Source organism: Petaurus breviceps, unplaced genomic scaffold (assembly GCF_028583685.1).
Source record: "Petaurus breviceps papuanus isolate PSGF00001 unplaced genomic scaffold, PetGlider_PUasm1.0 90842, whole genome shotgun sequence".
Classification (NCBI taxonomy): Eukaryota; Metazoa; Chordata; class Mammalia; order Diprotodontia; family Petauridae; genus Petaurus; species Petaurus breviceps.
In genome coordinates, this window is record NW_027187358.1 from 19,583,560 (window position 1) to 19,608,946 (window position 25,387).

Here is a 25,387-nt window from a genome sequence, read left to right on the forward strand (position 1 = left end):
GGATCTCAAAGGCTATGTCAGGAAAGCACCCAAGTTTCAACAGGTCCTATTACCAAGTGGGAAAGGTTTTGAATGTGGGCCTTGTGAAAGAATGTCTGCTGTCTGTCTCTTGGCTCAGAACTGGCCTAGCTAAATTAAGAGGGGCTCATCAGAGTGAGTGATGATAGTCACAGAAACTCTTGAAGACCATCTTCTGAGCTATAGAGGAGCTTTAATCTATGTTGAAGGAAATAGTCAAACTGAAGAAATTAGCTTTAAAGTAGTGAAGTAAAAGTATCAAATAAAATACAACCTATCACATTTGGATAAAACATGTTTACAAGTTAGATTGCCTTTTTAGATGAAGATAATACAAGTGAGAAATTAATTTAGTATAGCTTACTATAAATTTAAATATTTAGAAAAAAATTCTTTTTAGAAAGTTGTAGAATCTAGAAAACAAAGTTGACCCCCATTGCAGCAATCAGAAGGAAAAGGCTGTTTTTGTTTTTCCTACCTATTCAACTGTATATCATTACTTTTTATCGTAATGTATTTCAAATCAAGTATTCTAAAAGAAATTTACTATCCTAAAAGAATATAAAAAGCTAAGTTCAATTTTATCTAAAAAATAACAACAAAAAACCAAGAACCAGAAAATATCCAATTTTATCCCTTCAAATCTATAGTGATTTTTTTTTCAATCTAATTTTCAACCACAAAGTCAACACCTTCACTTTTAGAAGACCTCCCCAGTCAAAAATTTTCCTGCTGTTCAGCTTTTGAAAGGAAAAGCAAACCTAAAAGAATAGGGATATGCAATATCAACTTCATGAAACATATGATTATGTACCACAAGACAACATAGGCTGAGTTTATTTATTCCAGATAGGTATTACAAAGTTGTACTAAAATTTTTAATAAGGAGAAGGCCATTATAAGATAGAAAATTATCATATGCAACTGATCAAAATGTAAAGCACCAATACCTTTATGAACACTTAATTTTTGCTTCAGTTATACATTATAAAAGTTAAAAAGGTTAAAGTGCAGCTATTTCTGATATCTACCTCAAATGGAACAATTACCTATCTCAGTTTAAAATAGTTTCCTGGAAATCATTTGATCCTAAAATTCACTGTCTTATCTGCATGGAACATCCTCTTGGCCTCACAAGAGTGATTCTTGGTCCAGATAAAGAAAACCCTACTTCTTATCTTCAAAGCAACATCCACAATAAGAACTCTAATTACCAATTACTCAATTTATGTGCTGTATAAAAAACCCACACATTTGGTATAATACAAGGTCATGATTTCACTGTATTCCATTATTCAAATTATCAATAAGTTAAAATTATGTATCTTTATTTTTAAATGTTGGTAGGTTTTTATCAAATTATTCTGTCACCAGTAGATATCTGAAAATTTTTTTTATCAATTTCAGTTTATACACCTGATGTCAAACATAAGAAACGAAAGTTCCAAGAAAGAAAAGTAGAATAAAAACAGACATCCTTATCAGGATATTAACTAACCATCTAAAGAACTAGGTCCAAAGTAGTTTTCCAATATTTAACTCTCATGCTAAAAGGAGAGAGGTGATAAATAATCTTTCATTCATCAAAAAGGACAATGCAACCAACAAACTGCGGAAAATGTAGGAGTGTTATCTACTGGCAAAAAGAATTTCAAAGTCTTTTAAACCACTCCTGGAAAATTAAATTTCTTTTCAAGTTCTTTCAATAAGCACCAGTAATCAAACTGTCCTGTTAGAATCTAGAAAGATTATAAAAAACAAGATTAGTCTTTTTTTTTTTAAGAGATCTCATGGTAAGTTGCTCAGAAATAAGATGGATGCTGAAAAGAAAATGGCAGCTTGAGGTGGCATACCAAAACACATGTTTCCTTTCTAGGTGATCCAGAGTTATTAAGTACTACAGAATCCACTTAAACTTAATTCCTGACCCAAGTGTCAGCTTAAAAAAATAGAATTATATTAAACCAAAATATATGAATTCACATAGTCAATTCTCCTAACACTTTGAAACCATTTAACTCCAACATCTTGAGAAGTAAAAGGAAGAAAAATTCAAAGGACTAAAGCATCCATCAGAGGAAAAAAAAAATGTCAAATTTCTTTCAAAGTACCACATGTTTTTTTTTTTTTTTGGGGGGGGAGACATGCACTACAGTATCAAAACAGTTTCTACATAAAATTGCAGGCAAAATATTATAAGTTTTAGTTTTGTTCTTTAAAAATAATGAAAATGTTATCTTTAAATGATTATATTTAAGTATGATGCAAAAGAGCTTTTAAATAAACAAATGAGATGCATACATTGATATCACTTTACCTATAAATATGTACGTACATATAGTGTCTTTTAAAAAATTTATTCACTTAATTTGTGCCTTAAATATTTTTGGTTTAACAATGATATCAAGGATAAAACTAAGTCACTTTTATTTTTTAAAAATAATAAAACAGCAAACATGTAAAACTAATAGTTAAACAATTCTACTTACAAATGAGTAATCTGCTCTCCTTTCAGAGGGGGTAGAAGGTTTCCTGAACCAATCAAACAGTTGTGAACTATGGTCAAGCGCTGTTGTACATCATCTCTAAAATTAAAAATTTGAAGTGTTTTAATATTTCAGAAGTAATAAATGTTTTTGCTTTATTAATAAAATTACCTATTACTTTTATTTGTGAGATCTTTTTACTTTTTTCTTTTCTAGAATCAAAAGTATATAATGGTTTTTGTTATATCTGTCAAAGTATTCAAAATTAAAACAAAGAAACAACAAATTCTTCCTGTGTCAGCAAAAGGTAATTAAACAGCTGTAGAATTTTAAATGGTAGTATCAGATTACTGAGAGTTACTCAGTTACTGCATAATTTACCATCTGAAACAATGATGGTCCACTGACTCTTTAAAAAACCCTTCACATAAGCAATTCAGAATCCTATAGTTCCTTTTAATTATACATTCATAATATTCCTGGTAAGAATGACAAATAATTACCCTTTCTCTCTAATAATTTTGATAGAGTTGAACTGGAAGACATCAAAAGGCATCTCCTAAATAAGTTTACATATGTGGTCAACATCTAAATAGTCACTCCCCCCATTTCTGTTATTTTAGTGCCAACATGTTATTATCTTATATTTCACCATAATTTTGTAAGCTTGGATCATGAAACTCTAGCCACTAACTTCAAATATTAATTTAATTTTTCTATGGAGTATTTTCTAGGAAGAGTCTTTATCTGTCCATGGCCACTTAAAACACACACACATAGAACACATACACACATGTAACCACTCTATACTGAAAATACTGGATATGATCTTTAAAGTCTCAGCAGTATCCCTAAGTCTAGAACTCTTCTTTTCAAAGTAGATACCTAAATACACTTCCAAAGTATACATAAGTCAAACTCAAAAGTGTCTAACTTTATAAAAATGAACAGTAGGAATTTAGCAGTGAGTCAAATGAACACTTCCTTATTTTCATATAACACACTGAAATACTATGAAGTATATGAAAAGAAAAACTTTTTCTTTAAAAATATATTACAGGGGCGGCTAGGTGGCGCAGTGAATAGAGCACCAGCCCTGGAGACAGGAGGACTAGTTCAAATCCGACCTCAGACACTTAACACAAAAACTAGCTGTGTGACCCTGGGCAAGTCACTTAACCCCAATTGCCTCCCCCCTCACCCCCCCAAAAAAAAACAGTGAAAAAAATATTTATTACACCCAAGAATATTTTAAGTACTAGGCACATTTTCAATTAACACAAATGTTTGTCATACATATTAATAATCTCATTAAAAAGAAAGATTAATCTTTAATTTATAAACTCTTAATGTCAAACTTCTGAAAATAGCCAAATGGATAACACTGATAAAACAAACCTGGACATTTCTAGTTCTCCATTTGCATAGAGTTGGAGCTTGATAAGCTCAGGCTGAAGAAAGGAATCCAGTAAATAATAGGCAAAGGTTATTTCTTCATGTGAGGGTACATGCCACTGGATACCTAGATTCCACAAATCACCTGGTTTTCCCCAGTCCTAAGTACAAAGTTGAACCACATAAGTTGTAAATAAAGTATTTTATTAAACATTTAATATTCATTAAATAAAACAAATTTATTTTTCAATGGGGGTCAGGGAAAGAATTGATAAAAACAATAAAATCTAAATCTTGGTGATACAAACTTCATCATAAAATACTACAACCCTATGACAGAAAATCTACTGTAGGAGTAAATATCTTTTATACAAAAGGCACTCAAGTGAAGATATATTTCTGTTGAGCCCCATATGGATATCTTTATGGACCTTATTAATAGAAGTGCTTCTATAATATGTGTGCAAACCAAACAATTTTGTACAAAATTGGAAAATTTTGGATTAAAACTCTTTTCAAGGACAAGACATTATTTTCATCAAAAAAAAAAAAACATGGAAAAATTAGGAGAGCATGGAATAGTTCACCTGTCAGATTTTTAGAAAGGGATGAATTCAGGACCAAACAAAAAATAGAGAGCATTACAAAATGCTAAACAGATCATTTTGTTTATATAAAATTTTAAAGTTTTTGCACGAACAAAACCAATGCAACCAAAATTAGAAGGAAAGTAGAAAACTGGGGAAAAAATATTTTTTACAGCAAATTACGTCTGATGAAGGCCTCATTTCTCAAATATATAGAGAACTGAGTCAAATTTACAAGAATGCAATTCTTTCCCCAACTGATTAATGGTTAAAGGACATGAACAGGAAGTTTTCAGATGAAGAAATCAAAGTTATTTGTAGTCATAAGAAAAAAGTCTCTAAATTCCTACTGACTAAAAAAATGTTCATTAAAACAGCTCTGGAGTACCACTGCACACCTATTAGACTGGCTAATATGACAAAAAGGAAAATGATAAATGTTAGAGGGGATCTTGAAAAACTGGGGCACTAAGGTGGAGTAATGAATTGATTCAAACATTTTGGAGAACAATTTTCAAACCTTTGACCCAGCAATACCATTATCAGGTCTGTATCCCCAAGAGATGATTAAAAAAAAAAAAGGAAAAGGACACACATATACAAAATTATTTACATCAGTTCTTTTAGTGGTGGCAAAGAATTACAAATTGAGAGGAAACCTATCAGCTAAGGAATGGTTGAACAAATTGTGGTATATGATTGCAATGGAAAATTATTGTGCTATAAGAAATGACGAACAGGATGATTTCAGAAAAACCTGGAAAGGTTTTTCTTGAACTGATACAAAGACAAGTCAGCAGACCCAGGAGAACATTGCATACAGTAATAGAAATACCATACCTATTCTCAGCAATTCAATAATCCAAGGTAATCCCAAAGGACTCATGATGAAAAATGCTCTCCACATTCAGAGAAAAAACTGATGTCTGAATGCATACTTAATAAATACCATTTTTTACTTTCTTTCCTTGTTCAAGTTTTCTTGCATAAAATGACTAATATGGAAATGTTTTACATGATTGCATATATACAGAGCCCATATTAGATTTCTTACTAAGGAGAGAAAGGAAAGGAGAGAGGAGAGGTGGGGAGGAAGGGATGGTTCAAATCTGGAACTCAAAACTTAAAAAAACAATGAATGTTAAAAATTATTTTTACACATAATTGGGGGAAAATGTTTTTTAAATTAAATTATTTTTAGTTTTCAACATTCACTTCCATAAGTTTTAAATTTTCTCCCTCTTCTTCCACTCCTAAAACAGCTTACAATCTGATACAAGTTCTACACATACATTCCTATTAAACACATTTTCACATTAGTCATGTTACACAGAATTATAAATGAATGGGAAAAACCATGAGAAAGGGGGAAAAAAACAAAATAAAATAAAACAGAAAAGAAAATGGTTTGCTTTGTTATGCATTCAGGTGAAAATATTAAAAAGTAATATGGCAAACATTTCTGAGCCAACCCTTATATTTTCCATAATAACTACATTGATTAAAATAATCCTCTAATCCCAAATTAATGAAAACCTTACCTTAATAGGAAAGTATTCAGAAGGAGACTTGTTAAAGCCACCTGGCACACTGCAATATTCTGTAGGGTAAATAAGTGTAGTAGATCGCAGAAGGTGATGTAAGAGATTGCAAGACAAAGTGTAACCCTGTTTACAAGTTAAATGTAAGGTTCGATGGAGAATCTTTATCAGCTGTTCTTTGTAAGGCAACAACTTCTTTCCATCAACTCGAGTAATCTAATAAAAGAAAAGATTTTTAAAGAGGTTACTATTTTGTTATGACAGTAACAAAAAATTCAGATGGTTCAAATATTAATATTAATCTAAGTTTTTAAAAAGTTTTATTTAAAATCATTTAAAAACATATTAAACAAATGATTCCTATTATCTAGGCAGCTAGCTGTCATAGTTGATAAGAGTACCAGGCTTAAGAGTCAAGAAGACCTGAATTCAAATCCAACCCCAGATACTTACTAGCTGTGTGACCCTGGGCAAATCCCTTAATTCCGTCTGCCTCATAACCAAAGAAGGAAATCACAAACCACTCTAACATCTTTACTAAGAAAACCCCAAATGGGATCAAGAAGAATCAGACACAACTGAACAAAAATAACCTGGGCCATGTAATTCTAGGGTGCCATTTTAAGGTTTTTGTCATTCCCTATGTGTATTGAGCAATTTATTCTGCATGTATGTATTTCTTCAATCACAAGATGCTAATACTAATAAGTACTATACTGTAGTGGTCCCCTAAAAAATTATCATCATTTTGGTTAAAAAAGGGTCCTACTTCGAAAAAGTTAGAAACTAACATGCTAAATGAAAGAACATTCATATGCTATGGAGATGAAGAGGTCAAAAAAGACAAAATTCTTGACTCCAGGTACAAATAATTTTAATATACAACAGTACATGTGCCAAGGGGTGGCAAACTTCTGCCCCACTTGATTTTGTAAGGCCTGTGAGCTAAATAAGGTTTTTACATTTTGAAATATTTTAAAACAGGCATAGGAAACCCACACAGGCCAAGGCAATTTGCCTACCCCTACAACAGAGATAAAAGAAAAACTTACCAATAAGGCAATTAGGAAAGTTGATAGTAATATTCAACAAGCATACAAATTATAAAGGCACACATTGGGAATGGATTAGTAAGGGAACTAATCTTGAGGAGCAAATCAAAAAGGCAGAGAAGCAACATGAGTAATCCTTTAGCAACCAAACTACAAAAAGGAGACTATTACCTTTGAACACAATAACTGACAAAACTTACAAGAATAAGACGTAGGATGGGGGGGTGGAGTCAAGATAGCAGAGTAGAAACAGGACCTCCAGGTGGCTCCAGGTTCCACCTTCCACCTTCCCCAATTCATGTAAAAGGGGACTCTGAACAAACTTTGCAGGTACAGAACCCACAAAATGACACAGAGAAGCTAAACACCCCAGAGGACAGCCCAGGAGGCCAGCAGGAATCATCCAACACAGCACCCTGGGAGCCCAGCCCAGCTCCACCCTGAGACTTTAGCCCCAGGGTGAGCCTGAGGAACTCCAGATCACCAGCAGCTGTGGCGGTTTCCAGACTTATCCACACACAGATGCAAAGGACAAAGGGAGAGGTCAGTGCAGTGTGGACTTTGGGACCAGTAGTTGGGAGAGTGTTGGCTTTTGCCCTTGAGACACCTTGGCTTAGCCGGTGCCACTTTGCAGCTTCAACTCCTGGCCTGTAGACTGAAGGGAGACCAAGTGACCAGTTTGAGGGGTAACAGCTCTTGCTTTAACCTGCTTGGATCGGGACTGCAGTCTAGGGTGGAGGTTCTGGGGTGCGGGACCAGCCTACCAGAGCATGTGGAGAAATCAGAGAGGGCACCCAACTAATACCTCCGACAGCTGAGAAAACCCCAGCATTTGGTACGAAAGCTCCCCTGTCTGGTGGCAGAGTCCTACTGTGGCAAAAAGCCCAAAAGTCAAGTAATTGAATGGCAACGTGACCAGGCAAAGGAATCAAAATAAACAGAAGAATCCAACATTAGACTCCTATTTTGGGGACAAAAAGGATCAAAGCATGGAACGGGAAGAAGACAGTTTAGTCAGAACTCCTGCACCAAAAGCCTCAAAGGAAAATACAAGCTGATTACAGGCCATAGAGGACTTTAAGAAGCAAATAAGTGGAGGAAAACTTGTGAAGAGAAATGAGAGCGATGAAAGAAAATTATGAAATGAGTCAACAGACTGACTGAGGAAAATAACACCATAGAAAGCAGATTAACTCAAATGGCAAAAGAGGCTCAAAAAAGGCAATGAGGAGAGGAATGCCTTAAAAAGCCAAATTTGCCAGATGGAAAAAGAATCTCAAAAGCTCAATGAGGAGAATCATTCCCTCAGATTTAGAATGGATCAGAGGGAAGCTAATGACTGTATGAGAAATGAAGATGATATTAAACAGATCCAAACAAATGAAAGAATAGAAGGCAATGTGAAATATCTCATGGGAAAAACCACTGACCTGGAAAATAGATCTAAGAGAGATAATTTAAAAATTATTGGACTATCTGAAAGTCATGATCAAAGAAAGAACCTAGAAATCATCCTCCAAGAAATTCTCAAGGAAAATTGCCCTGATGTTTTAGAACCAGAAGACAAAACAGAGGTTGAAAGAATCCATCTGTCACCTCCTGAAAAAGATCCCAAAAAGAAAACTCCTAGGAATATTATAGCCAGGTTCTGAAATTCCCAGATCAAGGAGAGAATATTACAAGCAGCCAGGAAGTAACAATTTGAATATTGTGGAAACATAATCAGGATAACACAGGATCCGGCAGCTTCTACACTGAAGGATCGAAGGGCCTGGAATATGATATTCCAGAGGTAAAAGGAGCTGGGATTAAAACCAAGAATCACCTAGCTAGCAAATCTGAGTATCATATTTCAGTGGAAAATATGGTCATTCAGTGGAATAGAGGACTTTCAAGCATTCTTGATGAAAAAACCATAATTGAATAGAAAATTTGACATTCAGATACAAAAAGCAAGAGAAGCATGAGAAGGTAAGCAAGGAAAAGAAATCATAAGGAACTTATCAAAGTTGAACTATTAATATTCCTACATGGAAAAACAATAATTGTAACTGATGAAACTTTCTCAGTATGAAAATAGATGATGGGAACAGAAATATATATATATATATATATATATATATATGTCTATATCGGAGGGTATACAGCATATGAATACATATGTGAATGTGTGCATATATGTTTACAGGTATACATAGATAGAGGGCACGGGACCAATTTAATAGGAAGGGATAATACTTAAAAGGGGAAATTAAGAGGTGAGAGAAGAATATAATGAGAGGAGATGGAGAGAGACAGAATGGGGTAAACTATCTCATAAAGAAGAGGCAAGGGTAAAGGGTTACAATGGAGGGGAAGAATAGGAAGGCAAAAGGGAATAGGTCAACCTTATTCTCATTCCATTTGGCTTGGGGAGGGAATGAAATAGACACTAAATAGGGTGTCTCACCCTACAGGAGAGTAGGGGGGAAGGGGATGACAGGAGGGATGACAGAAGGGAGAGCAGGCTGGGGGGGGAAGTAAAGGGATGGGATCAAAGTAAAGAGCAGAACAAGTGGGAGTTGGGACAGGAGGGAGGGAAATATAGTCAGTGTTTTACAATATATCTACTATTGTTAATGTTTTGCATTAGCTACATGTATACAACCTATACTGAACTGCTTATCTTCCCAGTAAGGGTGGGTGACAAGGGAGGAAGGGAATGAATCTGGAATTCAAAGTTTTAAAATCATATGTTTAAAATTATAAATATATATACTATTATTAGTACTATTTTACATGTAATTGGGAAATAAGATATACAGGCACTGGGGCATAGGGATCCACCATACCCTACTGGAAAAGTCAAAGGGGGTATGGGAGAAGATATGGGAGAGAGCAGATTGGAGGAGGGGATATCCTGTAGGATTGCTATTTTGGGGTGATGGGTAGGGGAAAAACGGGGAGAAAATGTGTAACTCAAAATCTGGTGGAAATGAATGATGTAAATCAGAAGTTAATAAAGCTTTTAAAAAATGAAAAAAAAATAAGACTTAGATATCAGACTAAGAATGAAGAACTCCTGTTTAACATAAAGCTATCTTTTACTTTTGATAAAGGCAGGGTTTGTGTTAATGAGTATATTTCTTTTATAATTCACAGAATTTTAGACTGAGAAGGGTCATTTGATAAAAATCCAATACATAATATTGCTATAACATTATTTCAATAATCTTTGCCTGAAGACCATCAAAATTACCAAAAAAAAAAAAAGATTCATTTCCACCAGAGTTAAAACCCATCTCCCACCCCAAGATGGCAAACATATTGAATATTCCTTCACCTAGTCTGCTCTCTCATATCTCCCCATTCCCCCTTCCACCTTACTTTCTTATAGGGTAAGATGGATTTCTATACCCCATTACCTGCATATCTTACTTCTTGGTTGCATGTAAAAACAAGTTTTTAACATTTGTTTTGAAAACTTTTCCAGATTCTCTCCCTTCCTCCCTCTTTACCCAGCCCCACTGGGATGACAAGCAATTCAATATAAGTTATACATGTGCAGTTATGCAAATCATTTCCATAGCAGTCATATTGTGAAAGATTAACTACATTTTCCTCCATTCCATCCCACAACCTTATTTATTCATATTTTCTCCTTTGACCCTGTATCTTTTCAAAAGTGTTTGCTTCTAACTACCCTCTTCCCCAATCTGCCTTCCCTTCTATCATCCCTCCGCTCCCCCCCCCCATCCCTTATACCCTTCTCCACTACTTTCCTGTAGGGTAAGATACCCATTTGAGTGTGTATATTATTCCCTCCTTAAGCCAAGTTTATTGAGAATAAGGTTGACTCATTCCCTTTCACTTCCCTGCTCTTCCCCTCCATTGTAACAGTTTTCTCTTGACTCTTTTATGTGAGATAATTTACCCTATTCTACTTCTCCCTTTCTCCTTCTCCCAATATATTCCTCTCACCTCTTAATTTTATTTTTTAGATCTCATACCTTCATATTCAACTCACCCTTTGCCCTCTATGTATACATACACACACATATAAACACACAAACATACACACACACATATATATATATATAAACATTCCCTTCAATTATCTTAATGAGAAAAGTCTCATGCATTACAAATATTGTCTTTCCATGTAGAAATGTAAACAGTTCAACTTTAGTAAGTTTCTTATGATTTTTCTTTCCTGTTTACCTTGTCATGTTTCTCTTGTTTCCTGTATTTGAAAGTCAAATTTTCTCAGGGGCGGCCAGTTGGCTCAGCGAGTAAGAGCACCGGCCCCAGAGTCGGGATGACCTGGGGATCAAATCCGGGTTTAGATACTTAACACCACACCCAGAAATAACTGACCATGTAACCTTGAGCAAGTTACTTAACCCTAATTGCTTAAAAAAGTCAAATTTTCTGTTCAGCTCTGATTTTTTTTATCAAGAATGTTTGAAAGTCCTCTATTTTATTGAATATCCATATTTTCCCCTGAAGTATTATATACTCAGTTTTGCTAGATAGATGGGTGATTCTTGGTTTTCATCCTAGCTCCTCTGACCTTAAGAATATCATATTCCAAGTCTTTTGATCTCTTAATGTAGAAGCTGCTACATCTTGTGTTATCCTGATTGTATTTCCACAGTACTCAAATTGTTTCTTCCTGACTGCTTGTAATAGTTTCTCTTGACCTGGGACTCTGGAATTTGGCTATAATATTCTTAGGAGTTTTCTTTTGGGGATATTTTTTCAAGAGGCAATCAGTGAATTCTTTGAATTTCTATTTTACTTTCTGGTTCCAGAATATCAGGATAGCTTTCCTTGATAATTTCTTGAAAGATGATGTCTAACATCTTTTTTTCATCATGGCTTTCAGATAGTCCAATAATTTCTATATTATTTCTCCTGGATCTATTTTCTGAGTCAGTGGTTTTTCCAATGAGATATTTCACATTGTCTACTGTTTTTTCATGCCTTTGGATCTGTTTTATATCTTGATTTCTCAAAATCATTCATTAGCTTCCATTTGCTCCAATCTAATTTTGAAGGAATTATTTTCTTTAGTGACCTTTTGAACTTCCTTTTTCATCTGGCCAATTCTGCTTTTTAAGGCATTGGCTTTTTGGACCTCTTTTAGAGTCTATTTTTCTAAGGCATTACTTTCTTCAGTACTTTTTGAGATCTCCTTTAGCAAGCTGCTGACTTGTTTTTCATCTATTGCATCCGTCTCATTTCTCTTCCCAATTTTTCCTCTATTTCTCCTACCTGATTTTCAAAATCCTTCTTGAGCTCCTTCATGGCCTGTGACCAGTTTATATTTTTCTTGGAGTGTTTTGATGCAGGGGTTTTGACTTTGTTGCCTTCTTCTGGTATGTTTTGATCATCTTTGTCACCAAAGAATGATTCGATACTCTCATTTCTCTTCCTCTGTTTGCTCATTTTACCAGCCAATTATTTGACTTTTGAGCTCTTTGCCATGGTAGAATTCTGCTTCCAGAGTGGAGAGAGCTGTGTCCCAAATTTTGGAGGTTTTGCACAGCTATTGTCAGAGCTTCTTCTAGGCACCTGCCTCAGAACTGTGAAGGTGACCTCTCCAAAGTCGCCACAATCTCTGCCACATCAGTGCTCTTCACCCCAGGACTGCCACCCAAAACCGTGACCCAGATCCAAGCAAGCAAAGAAAGAGTGTCTTGCCTCGGCCCCAGACAAAGAGATTCCTACAAATGCCCTCTGATCAGCTACTTGGTCTCCCTAATATCTGTGGGCCTGGAGCTCTGAAAAAAAGCAGCTGCCACAGCCGCTTCCACCTCCACCACCCTGAAGGCAGGGGCCAGACAACACTCTTCTCTCACCCAGGTGCAACAGTTTCCTCATTAACCTTTTACTTTCTCTTTGGTGATTATGGGTTGAAGAGTCTGTACACCTCCACAGCTGCCAGTGATTCGGTCCCCTGAGGTCTGCTCCAGCCTGTCTGTGCTGGCATGGCCCATACAGGACTGTGCTCCGCTATACCAGCCTGTACAATAGACCCTTCCTGTCAGCCTGCCTTCAGTGGAGATTTGTCTCACTCTGTCATTTTGTGTGTTCTGTAGCTCTAAAATTTGTTTAGTCATTTTTTACAGGTATTAGAGGTGGGAGGGCTCAAGCAAGTTTCTGCTTTTACTCTACCATCTTGGCTCCACCCCCTAAAAGTGCTTTCTTTATTATGAATATTGGGCTTGGAATTGAAGGACCTATGTTGGAATCCAATTTCTTCCACTTTGTACCTGTGTGAATTTGTATGAGTTATTTGTCCACTCTTAGATTCATCTATAAAATGAATTCTATAAAATCTATAAATCACCTGAGGTCCTTTCCATTCCCATTTTTTTACAGCTAGGTAACAATAGTGCCAAGACTTGAATGTCTAATTTTAACTAGTTAAAATTTAACTTTAGTTTAAATTTTAAATTTAAATTTAAATTTAGTTTAACTAATTTTAACTAACATTTTAACTAGTTGTCAAATCTAATGAATCTCTGAAGTACTACTCAAGTTAGTTATTTTAGAATTATTCAAAAATAACTCAAAATTATAAAATAACTTCAAGACTTCAAAGCACATATCTTGGGAACATCTATTCGTTTCATTTTTACAAACAGAAAAAATTAACTAGATTCTTATAAATCCTACTCTGACACCATCATGTCATGGAGGTAACCCTGGGTTTGCAAAGGCTATGCCAGCAAAGTATAAGCTCTGGAATATTATACCAAAATGGAAAAGTTTGTCAAGCAAGGGCCTTATCAGATGTCAGAGAGCCAGCTAAGCTAAGCACAGAGAATTTCCATCATCAGGAATTTGACCACTAGGTTAACTACCATATTGGCAAAGAAAAATATAAAAATAGGCTCAATTTTTTGCATTCCTCTTTCTATAGCAGCAGAGTGGCAGGAGGTAAAGTTCAAAGAATAATAGTTTTTAAACCATCTATAAACATAAGCTTAATTGCTAAATGTCAGATTCCTGTCTAATGACAAATGAACTGTGACACTACTAGAAGAATTGAATTTTATCTTTATTTTAAAATCAGAAAACAGAGGAAATTACAGTTATACAAAAGGATGGTTCATGAACTCCCCTGAGAGAATTAAAATAAATGAGTTGGTGAAGTTAGCTTCACCAACCACACAAAAGCAAGGAGTATTTCATATAGATAATTGGTTATCTCTTCTTGCTGGGGTCATGATGAACATAAACAAAAAGACCATGAAGAAAATCATACTTATGTATCATCTGTTGCAAAGGAAAATGGGAGAAAATAAATCTATAGAGAGCTTGACATGCCAAAATAAGTCAACATGTTGGTATTCAGAAATGTCAATATGAAGACAGTCATAGAAGAAAGCAACAAAAATATTGAAGATATTCTTCAGAATTAAGAACCAGTATCAACTAAAGCATAAAATGAGAAAATACTATGTGCTGTGTAAAGTCCAAATGAAGGAGGGATTCCTTACAGATAGGGATATCTTCCAACTGCTCCTGTTTATGGATGACTTTGTACTGACTGCATCAAGTCCCAGAATACTACAGAGCCTTCTCAGTGAATACAATAGCTTCTCAAAAAAAGATAAGTTTGACAACTGACACAGTAAAAAGAAAATGTATGAAGAATCCCTATTGTTGAGATTAATGACATGCAGTTGAATAAACAACTCACTGAGTTAGTCTAATATGTATCTTAATAAGACTGCAAACAGACTGAGTAGGAATTATAACTGAAAGATCTCAAATATTCTTTTAGTGAGCTACATTGCTGTGAATCATGAAAACATAACTATTTCTAAAGAATGAAATTTCAGCTAACTCAAAGCTCAATGCAGCCATATTAAGCTGAAGGAAATTACTAAGGGTGACAAACACAAGTAGTGGAATAAAAGACATCAGCAAAGAAATGCATGCTTCAAAAGAGATGAATTGGTCACGTGATTAGAGCAAGAAATAAAGGATGAAACAGCAAAGTACTGCATGCGAACCACAGAATATTGAAAAGCTCCAGCATTATGGATATATCTTACATAACAGATTGTGGGAGCGGATGAACATAAATCATAGAGGTTGAAAAGGCATGGATAGTTTGCAAGCTGTATCTTTGGGGGCAGTGCCCTACATTAATATATCACAAGGCCTCTGAAGCACATTGAAGGAAGTATAAAGTCAGGAAGAAAAGGGATTAGAGTAGAGATTAGAACATAATTCAAATATTCTAAAAGTTCTCTGGATTGATCCATCATACCATAAAATTTTCATAATCATAACTGTATTACCCCTTTCCGCTCTCTAGGATAGTTTGTCAGTAAAATAGATATAGTTTTATTGTTGGCCCATATATATAATGTAATTTACATTTTTTTCCCTCAAGAGAAAGAAAAATGCTCAAAGAAAATATACCTCAGACAAAAGTTGGAGATTCCACAGTAATTCCTTATCTAGCTCTTCTTCATTCAAGACATCATCATCTAAAGTGGGGGGAAAAAAATTCTTAATAAAATATAAGCTTTCAAAATTCATAGCTAAATTTTCTGTTAAGATTACGTGCAGCCCTGTCTTTCTATAGACTTCTTGTTTCATTTTCTAGAAAATGTTCTCACTCTTCCTGCCCAGAAAAAAAACAGACAATATCCAAGAAGTGAATAAATGCATCAATTAAAAGATTAGGAATTCTGATGTTCCACATGTAATATGTCAATTCTAATTCCTCAAGTTAACGTAAAGCAATTCCTTTTGGATACCATAATAAAATTCCTTAAAGTATCCAGCGTGGATTTCTTATTGCATCAAGTTGACAGATATTAGTGTTTTAAAATTAGGAAAGTTATCTCAAGTTGTTAAAAGTTCTAATTAATGTACCTAATGTACATTTCTCAAATCATAGGACTTTTTAAGAAGGGACCTCACTGTCCATCTGGTACAAACTATATCCAAAATCAATCCCCAATACATCATACCCAACAAATGGTCATCCAGCATCTTCAAAGACCACCAAACACAGCACAAAGGAAAAATCTACTACCTCCCAGGACATTCCATTCCACTTCTGAACAGCTCTAGCAGATTAGATCTAAAACTGCCTCTTTGCAACTTCCATCCACTATTCCTAGTTCTGTCTTTTTGTGTCAAACAGAACAAATCTATTCTTTCTTCCAATCTAGACAAACTAATCTGCACATGATTATATTGTTTTTAAAGACTAAAAGAAATGTTTATTAACAAAATGAAAACAAGTCAATAAAATCATATAAACTCACTCATTGTAAGTTGAGATATAACACTGCAGCAATGGGGAACAAAGATCTTCAAAGATTCCTCTGGGCAGCACTAAAACATTTTACAAACAATTTTTGTAAGAGAAGCAGCCAACATGAGGTCACAAAGTAATCACTATTTCAGGGAACAGGTATAGAAGTTAATGATCTTTCGGGATAAGTTTATATTTAAAACAACATCCAGTACAGAATTAAATTATTATCCACAAGATTACCATCTAAGTTTTCAGTTTAAAAGTAAGAACTAACCTTTACAGCAGCTCGGCACATGTCTGCAACCATGCGGCCTGCTACTCTAGTTTCAAATATGTTTGAAACAGCAAAATTAAAAACCTTCTGCAGGGCAACCTGTTAAGTGGAAGATATAATCAAGTTTTCTTTAGAAAAGAAGAATAAAATAAAATTCCTCATGGAATATAAAAGAAAAATATACAAGCATATATTTCAACTTTGCATGAGGTTATTATTTCAAAATGAGAAATTACATTCACTGAATCTTTAAAGAGAACCATCCACAATAAAAATGAATCAAAGAGTTAAAACTTTGGGTACCTTCTACAACTATTTTAAACAGTTTCATTTAAAAAATTATTTCGGGGCAGCCAGGTGGTTCAGTGAGTAAAAACACTGGCTCCAGTGTTGGGATGACCTGGGGATCAAATCCAAGCTCAGATACTTAGCACCACACCCAGAAATAACTGGCTGTATATAACCTTGAGCAAGTTACTTAACCCCGATTGCTTTAAAAAAAAATTATTTCACATTTTAGGTGATGTTAAAAAGAGGCAGGGACAAAATTTGCATGTTATCCTAATCTGAACAAAGCAAAATTGGTACAAAACTGTTTTCCTAAGATTTAGGGAAGTTACACAAAACATGACCAAGATTATGTAGTTGGTTTAGGAAATGGTATTTTGTGGTAAACATTTCATTCATTTAACACAAAATGTCATGCTGAATAGCTCAAGTTTTAATTTTAAAAAATAATTAAATAGTACTATGGTACTAATGGTGCTAAATACCTAAGATCCCTAAATTAAATTTTATACTAAGTTAATCAAATACTAGTTCATTATCAAATAAAAGAGGCTTAGATATAAACTTTTCAGTACTAAAATGACTGAAGATTTTCTTCCAAAAGCCAATGAGTCAAAGAAAATTTCCTAAGGTCAAAAAAAGATCATTTTGCCCCATTAATTTATATCACAAAAACTTTTAAAATTGCTCCTCTGCACACTATGAAATTTTCATCATGAAACATGGTGCTAAAGAAAGAAAAGGCACCTCCCTTCCTTGCAAAGGGGGAATACTCTGCCAAGATTCAAACGATGTGTTAGTTGTGCTGAACTGCTTTTTCCCTGTCTTTTTTTAAAATTCTATATTACAAGGGATGGTTCTCCAGGGAAGAGAATAGGGATTTATTGGAAAAGTGATGTAAAATCAAAAGATATATAAAAAAAATTTTTTTAATTTAATATCAAAATAACGTAGAGTGATTATATTAATTCTGAAGTCACAAAAAGAATATTAAAATTAACTAAAAATTTCAGGTTTTTTATTCCAATTTTTTGTCATGGCATGGTTATATAAAAAACAGCTATATACAAAACCTTAAAATTACTTATGGAGCAAGAGGGGGTGAGGAAGAACTTTAAAGTAATCTGCTATTTGAAAAAGTTATATTACATGTAAGTTTATAATTTCATTTTGTATAATAATATTCTCTGTACCTTAAATATCTCATTAGAACATTGGGTAAGTATCGTACTGAAAGTAGAAGAGAGACCTAATTCCACTAAACTTTCCAAGTGGGTCATCTTCTCTGTTTCTGTCTCCTCTCTTGTTTGCTCCAATGTGCTACTTTCTATAAGTCCAAAACACCTAAAGAATACAAAGAAAGAATATGTTCAAGTTACTTAAAACTGATTGAACATTTTTTATACAATTAAGCTAGCTTATATTAATAGCATGTTCATTAAAAAAAATACTCTTTTCAGAGCATTTTATGAGTTAAAAGATATTTTATGTATACTCCCTGGAGAATGGCCATCAAAGGGATATGGATGGAGTAGAAAGACAGAGTAATGACCAGTAGATCAGTAATAGGTCTAAATATCAGCTATACAACAAAACTAGCCCACATACTCACCTGTCCATAAACTGTAAAACAAAATCTTCAAATTCAGCTGTAGCAGAGCACAGCTCCTTTTCCACCTGTAAGGTTCAACATATACAAACTTTATTTTCTCTGTAAATTGGGCAAAACACAAATTATGTTTTGTGAGAGAACTCAACAATATAATAGATTACAGATTTTTATATACACACACATAGTATCAAACGCACAAAGAAACAAAATTGTACAGTGGGTTTTGAATACTTATCTACCTGTAAAGCTCCAAAAACTAAAAAATGAGAGAAACTCATTTCATATACATAAAAATGAAAACAATATTTAACTGCTTTCATCAAATAATCAATATTAAAACTGCTGATGTACAAACAGAAGATTATACATCCAGATGTTGAACTCCCCAAGCAAGTAGTAATATAGCCTAGCAATTTGTAAGTAGGACTAGCTGTATAGAGCGCTCCCGACTTGGAAGATAATCCTGAAAGGGCCAGATGGGAATTGAGTATGCATCTCTTTAGCACGTGATGCATATTTATTATTATTCTTATTCATATTATTATGTTATTGAGACTAAACTAACACAATGGAAAATTAAAACCTCAATTTTGCTAGATGTCACTCAAGTGAGTTTTCTTCTTCTATATACAGAACACAGAAAGTGCTTTTGACCTAACAAGTAGACTAGGTATTATCTGTAATGGGAATGGGAATTTGAAGATCTTCCCTGACCCTTAATAGACCTAGGGGGCAGTTTGAAGACCTCCCCTGCTTCGAAAGTAAACTCTGCCCCCTAATAGGCTGAATATAATCACCTGGAGACTGTGATGGATGGAATTTGCTAAATGGTGGAGCAGAGCCCACAGGAAGCTTCCCTGCTGTGAAGATAAACTCTGCCCCCTAATAGGCTGAATGTAGTCACATGGAGTCTGTGGTGGGAGGAGTTTTGCTGAAGGGAAGCAGAGCCCATAGGAAACTGGTGGTCAGAGCTAGCCAGATGGTGGGGGAGAAAGGAGGACCTCAGGCAAGCAGTCAGATAGGCTCGTGAGGAGATACTGATCTTGTATGGGTTTGTGGGAAGGCTGAAGGATGCTGTGGCTCTCAGTATTATTATGGCTTCTGACTATCTTTGGTACTATGATAGAATCGTCTTACTGATTTGGGGATTCGGTTTTCTGGTGTCTAAATAAATGCTTCAGTTCTATCCTCTATCTGGAGAATTTGGTCTATTTTGTGATGGAACGTCATACAATGCTTATAGTCACAGTCTTTATCATGATCGTAGGTGCTGTAAATATCGCATTGGTGCTACATCACCTTAGAAGATTTTAAATAAATTTTAATATTTTAGGGAATTTTGCACTGTTGTTTTAACCCTCATTAAATGTGGAAAACCATAAAAAACAGAAATAAGTATTCTCTATATCCTTTTTATAACCAGAAAATAGTCTTACTTCCGTAAGGTCATTCCTTTCTTGAAGTACAGATGAACAATCTACTAAAGGCACCAGAGTGGAAAATGTTGCTATAAACTGGAATGTGATCTGTTGGAAAATATAAATGAATTTCAACATTTAGCACACAATTTAGATTTAGACTTTAAGTATACTGTAAAACAAAGGCTGGATTAATAAATTATCTGTCAAAAAAAACCTGTAAGAATTTTATTTACGGAATTTCATTTAGTTATATACATTTTTTACCTTTATCACAATCAACAATGTTTCAGTGTTATTTCCATTAAGTTTACCCTTTTATTAACTACGTCTATATTTTATCATATGCATTCCCAAACATTCTAAATTTGTTGTGGTAAGGCTACTCCCTTCTTGACCTGAAGCAATGAGATCACCCAGGGATGGAACAGTACTGATAAAAGAATTGTGAACAGGGAGAAACATGGCATTCCTAGAGAAGGAAATCTTGCTACCTTGCTGTGTGTGTGTATATATATATATATATATGATTGTAACTATGTAATGTAAACTACCTAATTAGGGAGAACTGTGTTGGTACAATGATATTTCAAACACAGGCCTTCCAACAATGTCACTTTCTGATTGGAAATTCGTAGGTGTCACAGAGAAGGTCATGTGACTAGAAGTTGTTAATGCCCAGGCCTAAAATTCAGTAGCAAAAGAAATTGCAATATTATATAATTAATAATGTCTAATACATAATATTCACTGAAATGGATTGAAATTTTGAATTATGAACATGGAAAGCATATTGATTTTGACAATTTTCCTACTGAGAAGAAAGTATACATTATATCATTGTTTGCCCACAGATTTTAAGTTCAGACATCCAATTACCTTTCTAGGAAACAACATTAATGTCACCAGTTTTCACATGTAACACATTGTAGAGGACCTTTGAAGAGACGTTAAAAGGAATCTGGTGATACTCTCACAACTTAACAAGACACAAAGTATATATGCTCACCATGCATTTACTAAAGTCATTTGGATCCACGCCAGGCAATGCTCTCATCAACAGAGGTAGCATGTGTGTTGGACCTTCAGGAAACCATTTGCCCCCTGACACTAGACTACGGGCTACTCCAATCACACAACTTAAAGTGGCGGTGAGCTGGTGAGGTTCTGTTAATGTCTCTAGGGCAGGATACGTTCTACAATATGAAAACAATGACAAAGATTAAAAACAAGTTTAAACATTTAAGAAGGGAGTTAAATAAAAAATCATGATACAGTTAAATTTTTAAGTATTTTTCACTTTCAAACCCTTTATTGCCAATGAAATGATTTCTTGGTTTAGTTCACTGCTGCCAGATTCTGAAAGCTGGTCAAAAGACAAAAATCCTCACCATTATGGGACAGGACCAGAACTATAAAAACTATGTAAAATACACATTATTTTAGTCATAATATTTCATATAGTACTTTTTCCTAAAACCCAAATGTATCTTAATATTTCTGGGCAATATCATATGTGATGGCCAGATATTACAAGGGAATAAGAAGAGATGGCAAAGATTAGTACACTGGTGAGACTTGGAATCAGGAAGGTGTGGGTTCAATTCCCAGAACATTTACAATCAGTGTGAGCCTGAGCAAATCATCTAACTTGTGCCTTAGTTCCCTCATCTGTAAAATGACAGGCTTAGATTCAACAGCCTTAAGCTCAAAATCTATGATCCTATAAATAGTAGTCACAATACCAATTGCTAAAAGGTGTTGTATTCTTGTAATAAGTAGAAAAACAAAAGGATGGTATGTTTAATTTTATAATAGTTCATATGCTGCTTCAATGATTATAATTCAAAGACATCATGCAAGAGAGTATCAATTTCCCATGCCTGTGTAACTAAACAAATTGGTGGAGAAAACTAGAGACAATTAAGATCTGACATGAAAGATTAATACAAGGAAAGTGATACTGTATCACTTTTTAAAAGTACTAGGTTACAAGTCACAAACTCTAAAAAACATGTACTAAACTACTGGTGAAACATTTTAACAGTGACACATTCTGCTTCACTCAATCTTAAACTGAGTATATAACAGTAAAAATACTGAAGACTAAAATAAATATGTTCTATTTAAAAGCAAAATATACTGGATTATATACAATTATTTTCTAATCACTATCTATTTTTTAAAAGGTTTGAGGACAGAAGGTTCATTCTGCTTCAATTGTGACTGATCAGTTGCAAAAAAAAAAAAAAAAGTAAGACAATATGAAAAAACAGCTCATTCAATTTTGGATCTTCTGGTTCCTTAGTAGCAAGGGGAAAGAAGATCCAGAAAGGATTTATGGAATCAATACAGTATGTTCCCTTCCCATTTTCCACACCTCCAAAACTAGAAGGTAGTCAAGGCAAAGAGCACATAGTAATCTTTCTCCTCTTTTACCTGTTCCTCTCTTCAGTTTAAAAGCAGAAAAAGCAGGCACTCGAAACTCAAGCATACAGAGCTAAAGCATGGATGAGTGGGATACTACCTACCAGCCTCTTGATTATTCTGAACAATGGTAACTGAAGCCCAAAGAATCAAAAATAACATTTAAAAACCTTTTCTGTCTATATCATCATTTTCCATTTAGAACTAAGTATCTTTTATATACAAAATAAAATTGATTTGCATTCTGTGTCTTCTCATGAATCACAAAATGTTGCAGAAAGAACACTAGGATTCAGGGACTGAGGTTATGGTTTCAGCTGTGCCCCAAGGCAGTAGGAACCTGTATACTTTACTTCACTTAACCTGCCTGGTCTTCAGTTTCCTCTGGAAAATGAGTTTTATACTTAATGATCTCTATGTTCCTTTGAGTTGTAAAAAAAAAAAAAGCCCCCTTTTGACAAAGGTGCCAGTAAGAAATCTTTTTTTTTTGGAGGGGGGAAGGTAGGGCAATTGGGGTTAAGTAACTTGCCCAAGGTCACATGGCTAGTTTTTGTGTTAAGTGTCTGAGGCCGAATTTGAACTCAGGTCCTTCTGACTCCAGCACTGGTGCTCTATTCACTGCGCCACCTAGTTATCCTCTGGTAAGAAATCTTAAAGATGAAAAGTAGATAACCAGAAGAAAGCAGCAAAGCTAATGGCTCAATCTGTTCTTTTTTCTTCTTGTATGAACAAGTGATTTCAGTAACACAGGAAGCTCCCAATATGGATGCTCCTTCCACTGACATAGAATGGTAACTCATCTATAATCCAGACTGAGAAGTCTGGAACCCTGAGAAATTAACTGCCTTGCCAAAGTCTGATCAGCTTAGCAAGTATATGTCAGAGAAAAGATCTGAAGCTAAATCACCTTGACCATGCTAGATAAAACATATAATGGGAAATAAATTCCCAAATACTCAAGAATTTGTAAGAAGTGAGGAAAGCTATTAAAACTCTATGGTGGCTTATTCACATTAGGCAAATGGGTAGTTATTTACATGATACAGAATATAATAAATACAGAAATTGCAGGGATGCCTATCAATTGGGGAAGAGCTAACTTTATTATATATTTAAAAACAATAGCAAGTCATACATAATAGATTTACACTTTCCTGTGCAATCATCTTTTTATTTTGTTACACTGTTATAAAAATGCTTGTTTTGGGGCGGCCAGGTAGCACAGAGAGTAAGAGCACCAGCTCCAGGGTTGAGAAGACCTGGAGATCGAATCCCGGGCTCAGACACTTAGCACCCACCCAGAAACACCTGGCCGTGTAACCTTGAGCAAGTTACTTAACCCCAATTGCTTAGGGGCAGCCAGGTGGCTCAGCGAGTAAGAGCACCGGCTCCAGTGTCAGGATGACCTGGATCAAATCCAAGCTCAGATACTCAGCACCACACCCAGAAATAATAACTGGCCGTGTAACCTTGAGCAAGTTACTTAACCCCAACTGCTTTATTAAAAAAAAAAATGCTTGTTTTATTCCATATATTAAAATTTAAATAAAAATTTTAAAAAAATAGTGTTATTCTGAAATTTCAAAGGGGGGTATGATGGCAATTTTTAATCTGGAATACTGTTCAGTGGCATATAAGGTCTGGACAGTCCTACGGAACCTAGAAAGACAAACATAAGACCCAAAGATGAACTCTGTTCCTAAGGATCAGCTCAGCTAAGTGTGGAGAGTGTGCTTCATTAGTGGAAGACTGGCTACCAGGTAATTAATTTTTTAGACATGGCAACTCAGTCACACCATGAGCTCTATTTTGGGCCCTTTCGCCCATCCTTCTACACAAATCACTACCTAATCTCTATCTTCAACTGCCTGCTGGATATGTACCCCAGGATGTACCCTTGAGGATCTCCAACTCAACATATTCAAAAGTCAACTCATCTTTCTCTCAAACCTACCCATCCTCAAAAATCACATATTTCCATCAACAGTACTATCATTTTTCTAATCCTCTAGGTCATCTGAGTCTACTTCCAATTTATGTTATATAATGTCAATTGGGCCCTTGCCACAACAAGGCAATCCTCACCCCAGTGGTTTTTCCAAGTCTTTCTATCCCTCCTCAAATCTTCCATGACTCCTTCTCCTCTTCATCCCCACCTCTCTAAGCTGAGAGCCTTGCCTTCCTTTTATCCTCTACTCATCTCACATCATTCAGATACCTTCTCTCACAATCTCTTCCTTTACACCTTTTTCACATAAGGTGGTTCTTCTCCTAGTCCAGCCAAATTTTTCTACATGTACAAATAATCCTCTTCTCCAGAAGACTGTCCCTTCTATTACCTCAATTCCTTTACTAATCTTCACTTTTCCCACTGGCTACTTTCCTACTGCCTACAAAAATGGCCATGTCTTCCTTATCCTCCAAAAACCCTCATTTGGCCAACCCACCCCGGCTAGCTAACATTCCATATCTCTCCTCCTTTCAGATGGTAAAACTCCTTCAGAAGGTATAATGATAATGGGAATTTGAAGAGTGGAGCAGAGCCCACAGGATGCTGGGAGTTAGAGCAGCTAGACATGGCTGGGAGAAGAGGACACATCTGAGGGATACAGTCAGGCTTGTTAATAAAAGTTGGTGTTTACCACCTTCTGTGACAGCTAGGCTTGTGTTGGTTTGTGGGAAGGGTAAAGGATGCTATGGCTCTCTGTGCTGCTGTGGCTTATTAACTTCTTTGCTACTATGAGAGAATCAGCTTACTGATTTGGTTTTGGGATTTGGTTTTCTGGTGTCTGAATAAATGTTTTGCTTTTGTCTTCTTCTACATGGAGAGTCTGTCATTTTGCAATCGAGCACTATGCAGCTCTATAGTGACTGTTGGCGCTGTGAATATTGCATTGGCACTACAGAAGGCCATCTACAATCAATGTCTCTATTTCCTTTCATCCCACTGTTCTTAACTCTCTACACTCTTATTTTCTGTCCTCATTATTTAACTGAAACAGCTCTCTAAAGCAG

General features: G+C 35.1%; 1 protein-coding gene across 2 annotated transcripts in view; it reads right to left on the reverse strand.

Moving 5' to 3' along the window:
* PSME4 (proteasome activator subunit 4) overlaps nucleotides 1-25,387 on the reverse strand; it is a 132,814-nt gene that overhangs the window by 59,240 nt on the left and 48,187 nt on the right. For both annotated transcript variants that reach the window (XM_069071707.1, XM_069071706.1), the window contains 10 exons: nucleotides 20,955-21,141; nucleotides 19,964-20,053; nucleotides 18,528-18,592; nucleotides 18,109-18,259; nucleotides 16,628-16,726; nucleotides 16,361-16,430; nucleotides 15,504-15,571; nucleotides 6,028-6,243; nucleotides 3,903-4,060; nucleotides 2,508-2,603 (listed from right to left, as the gene is read on the reverse strand). In XM_069071707.1, coding sequence (XP_068927808.1) covers nucleotides 2,508-2,603; nucleotides 3,903-4,060; nucleotides 6,028-6,243; nucleotides 15,504-15,571; nucleotides 16,361-16,430; nucleotides 16,628-16,726; nucleotides 18,109-18,259; nucleotides 18,528-18,592; nucleotides 19,964-20,053; nucleotides 20,955-21,141 — 1,200 coding nt within the window. The remainder of the gene's footprint in view (nucleotides 1-2,507; nucleotides 2,604-3,902; nucleotides 4,061-6,027; nucleotides 6,244-15,503; nucleotides 15,572-16,360; nucleotides 16,431-16,627; nucleotides 16,727-18,108; nucleotides 18,260-18,527; nucleotides 18,593-19,963; nucleotides 20,054-20,954; nucleotides 21,142-25,387) is intronic.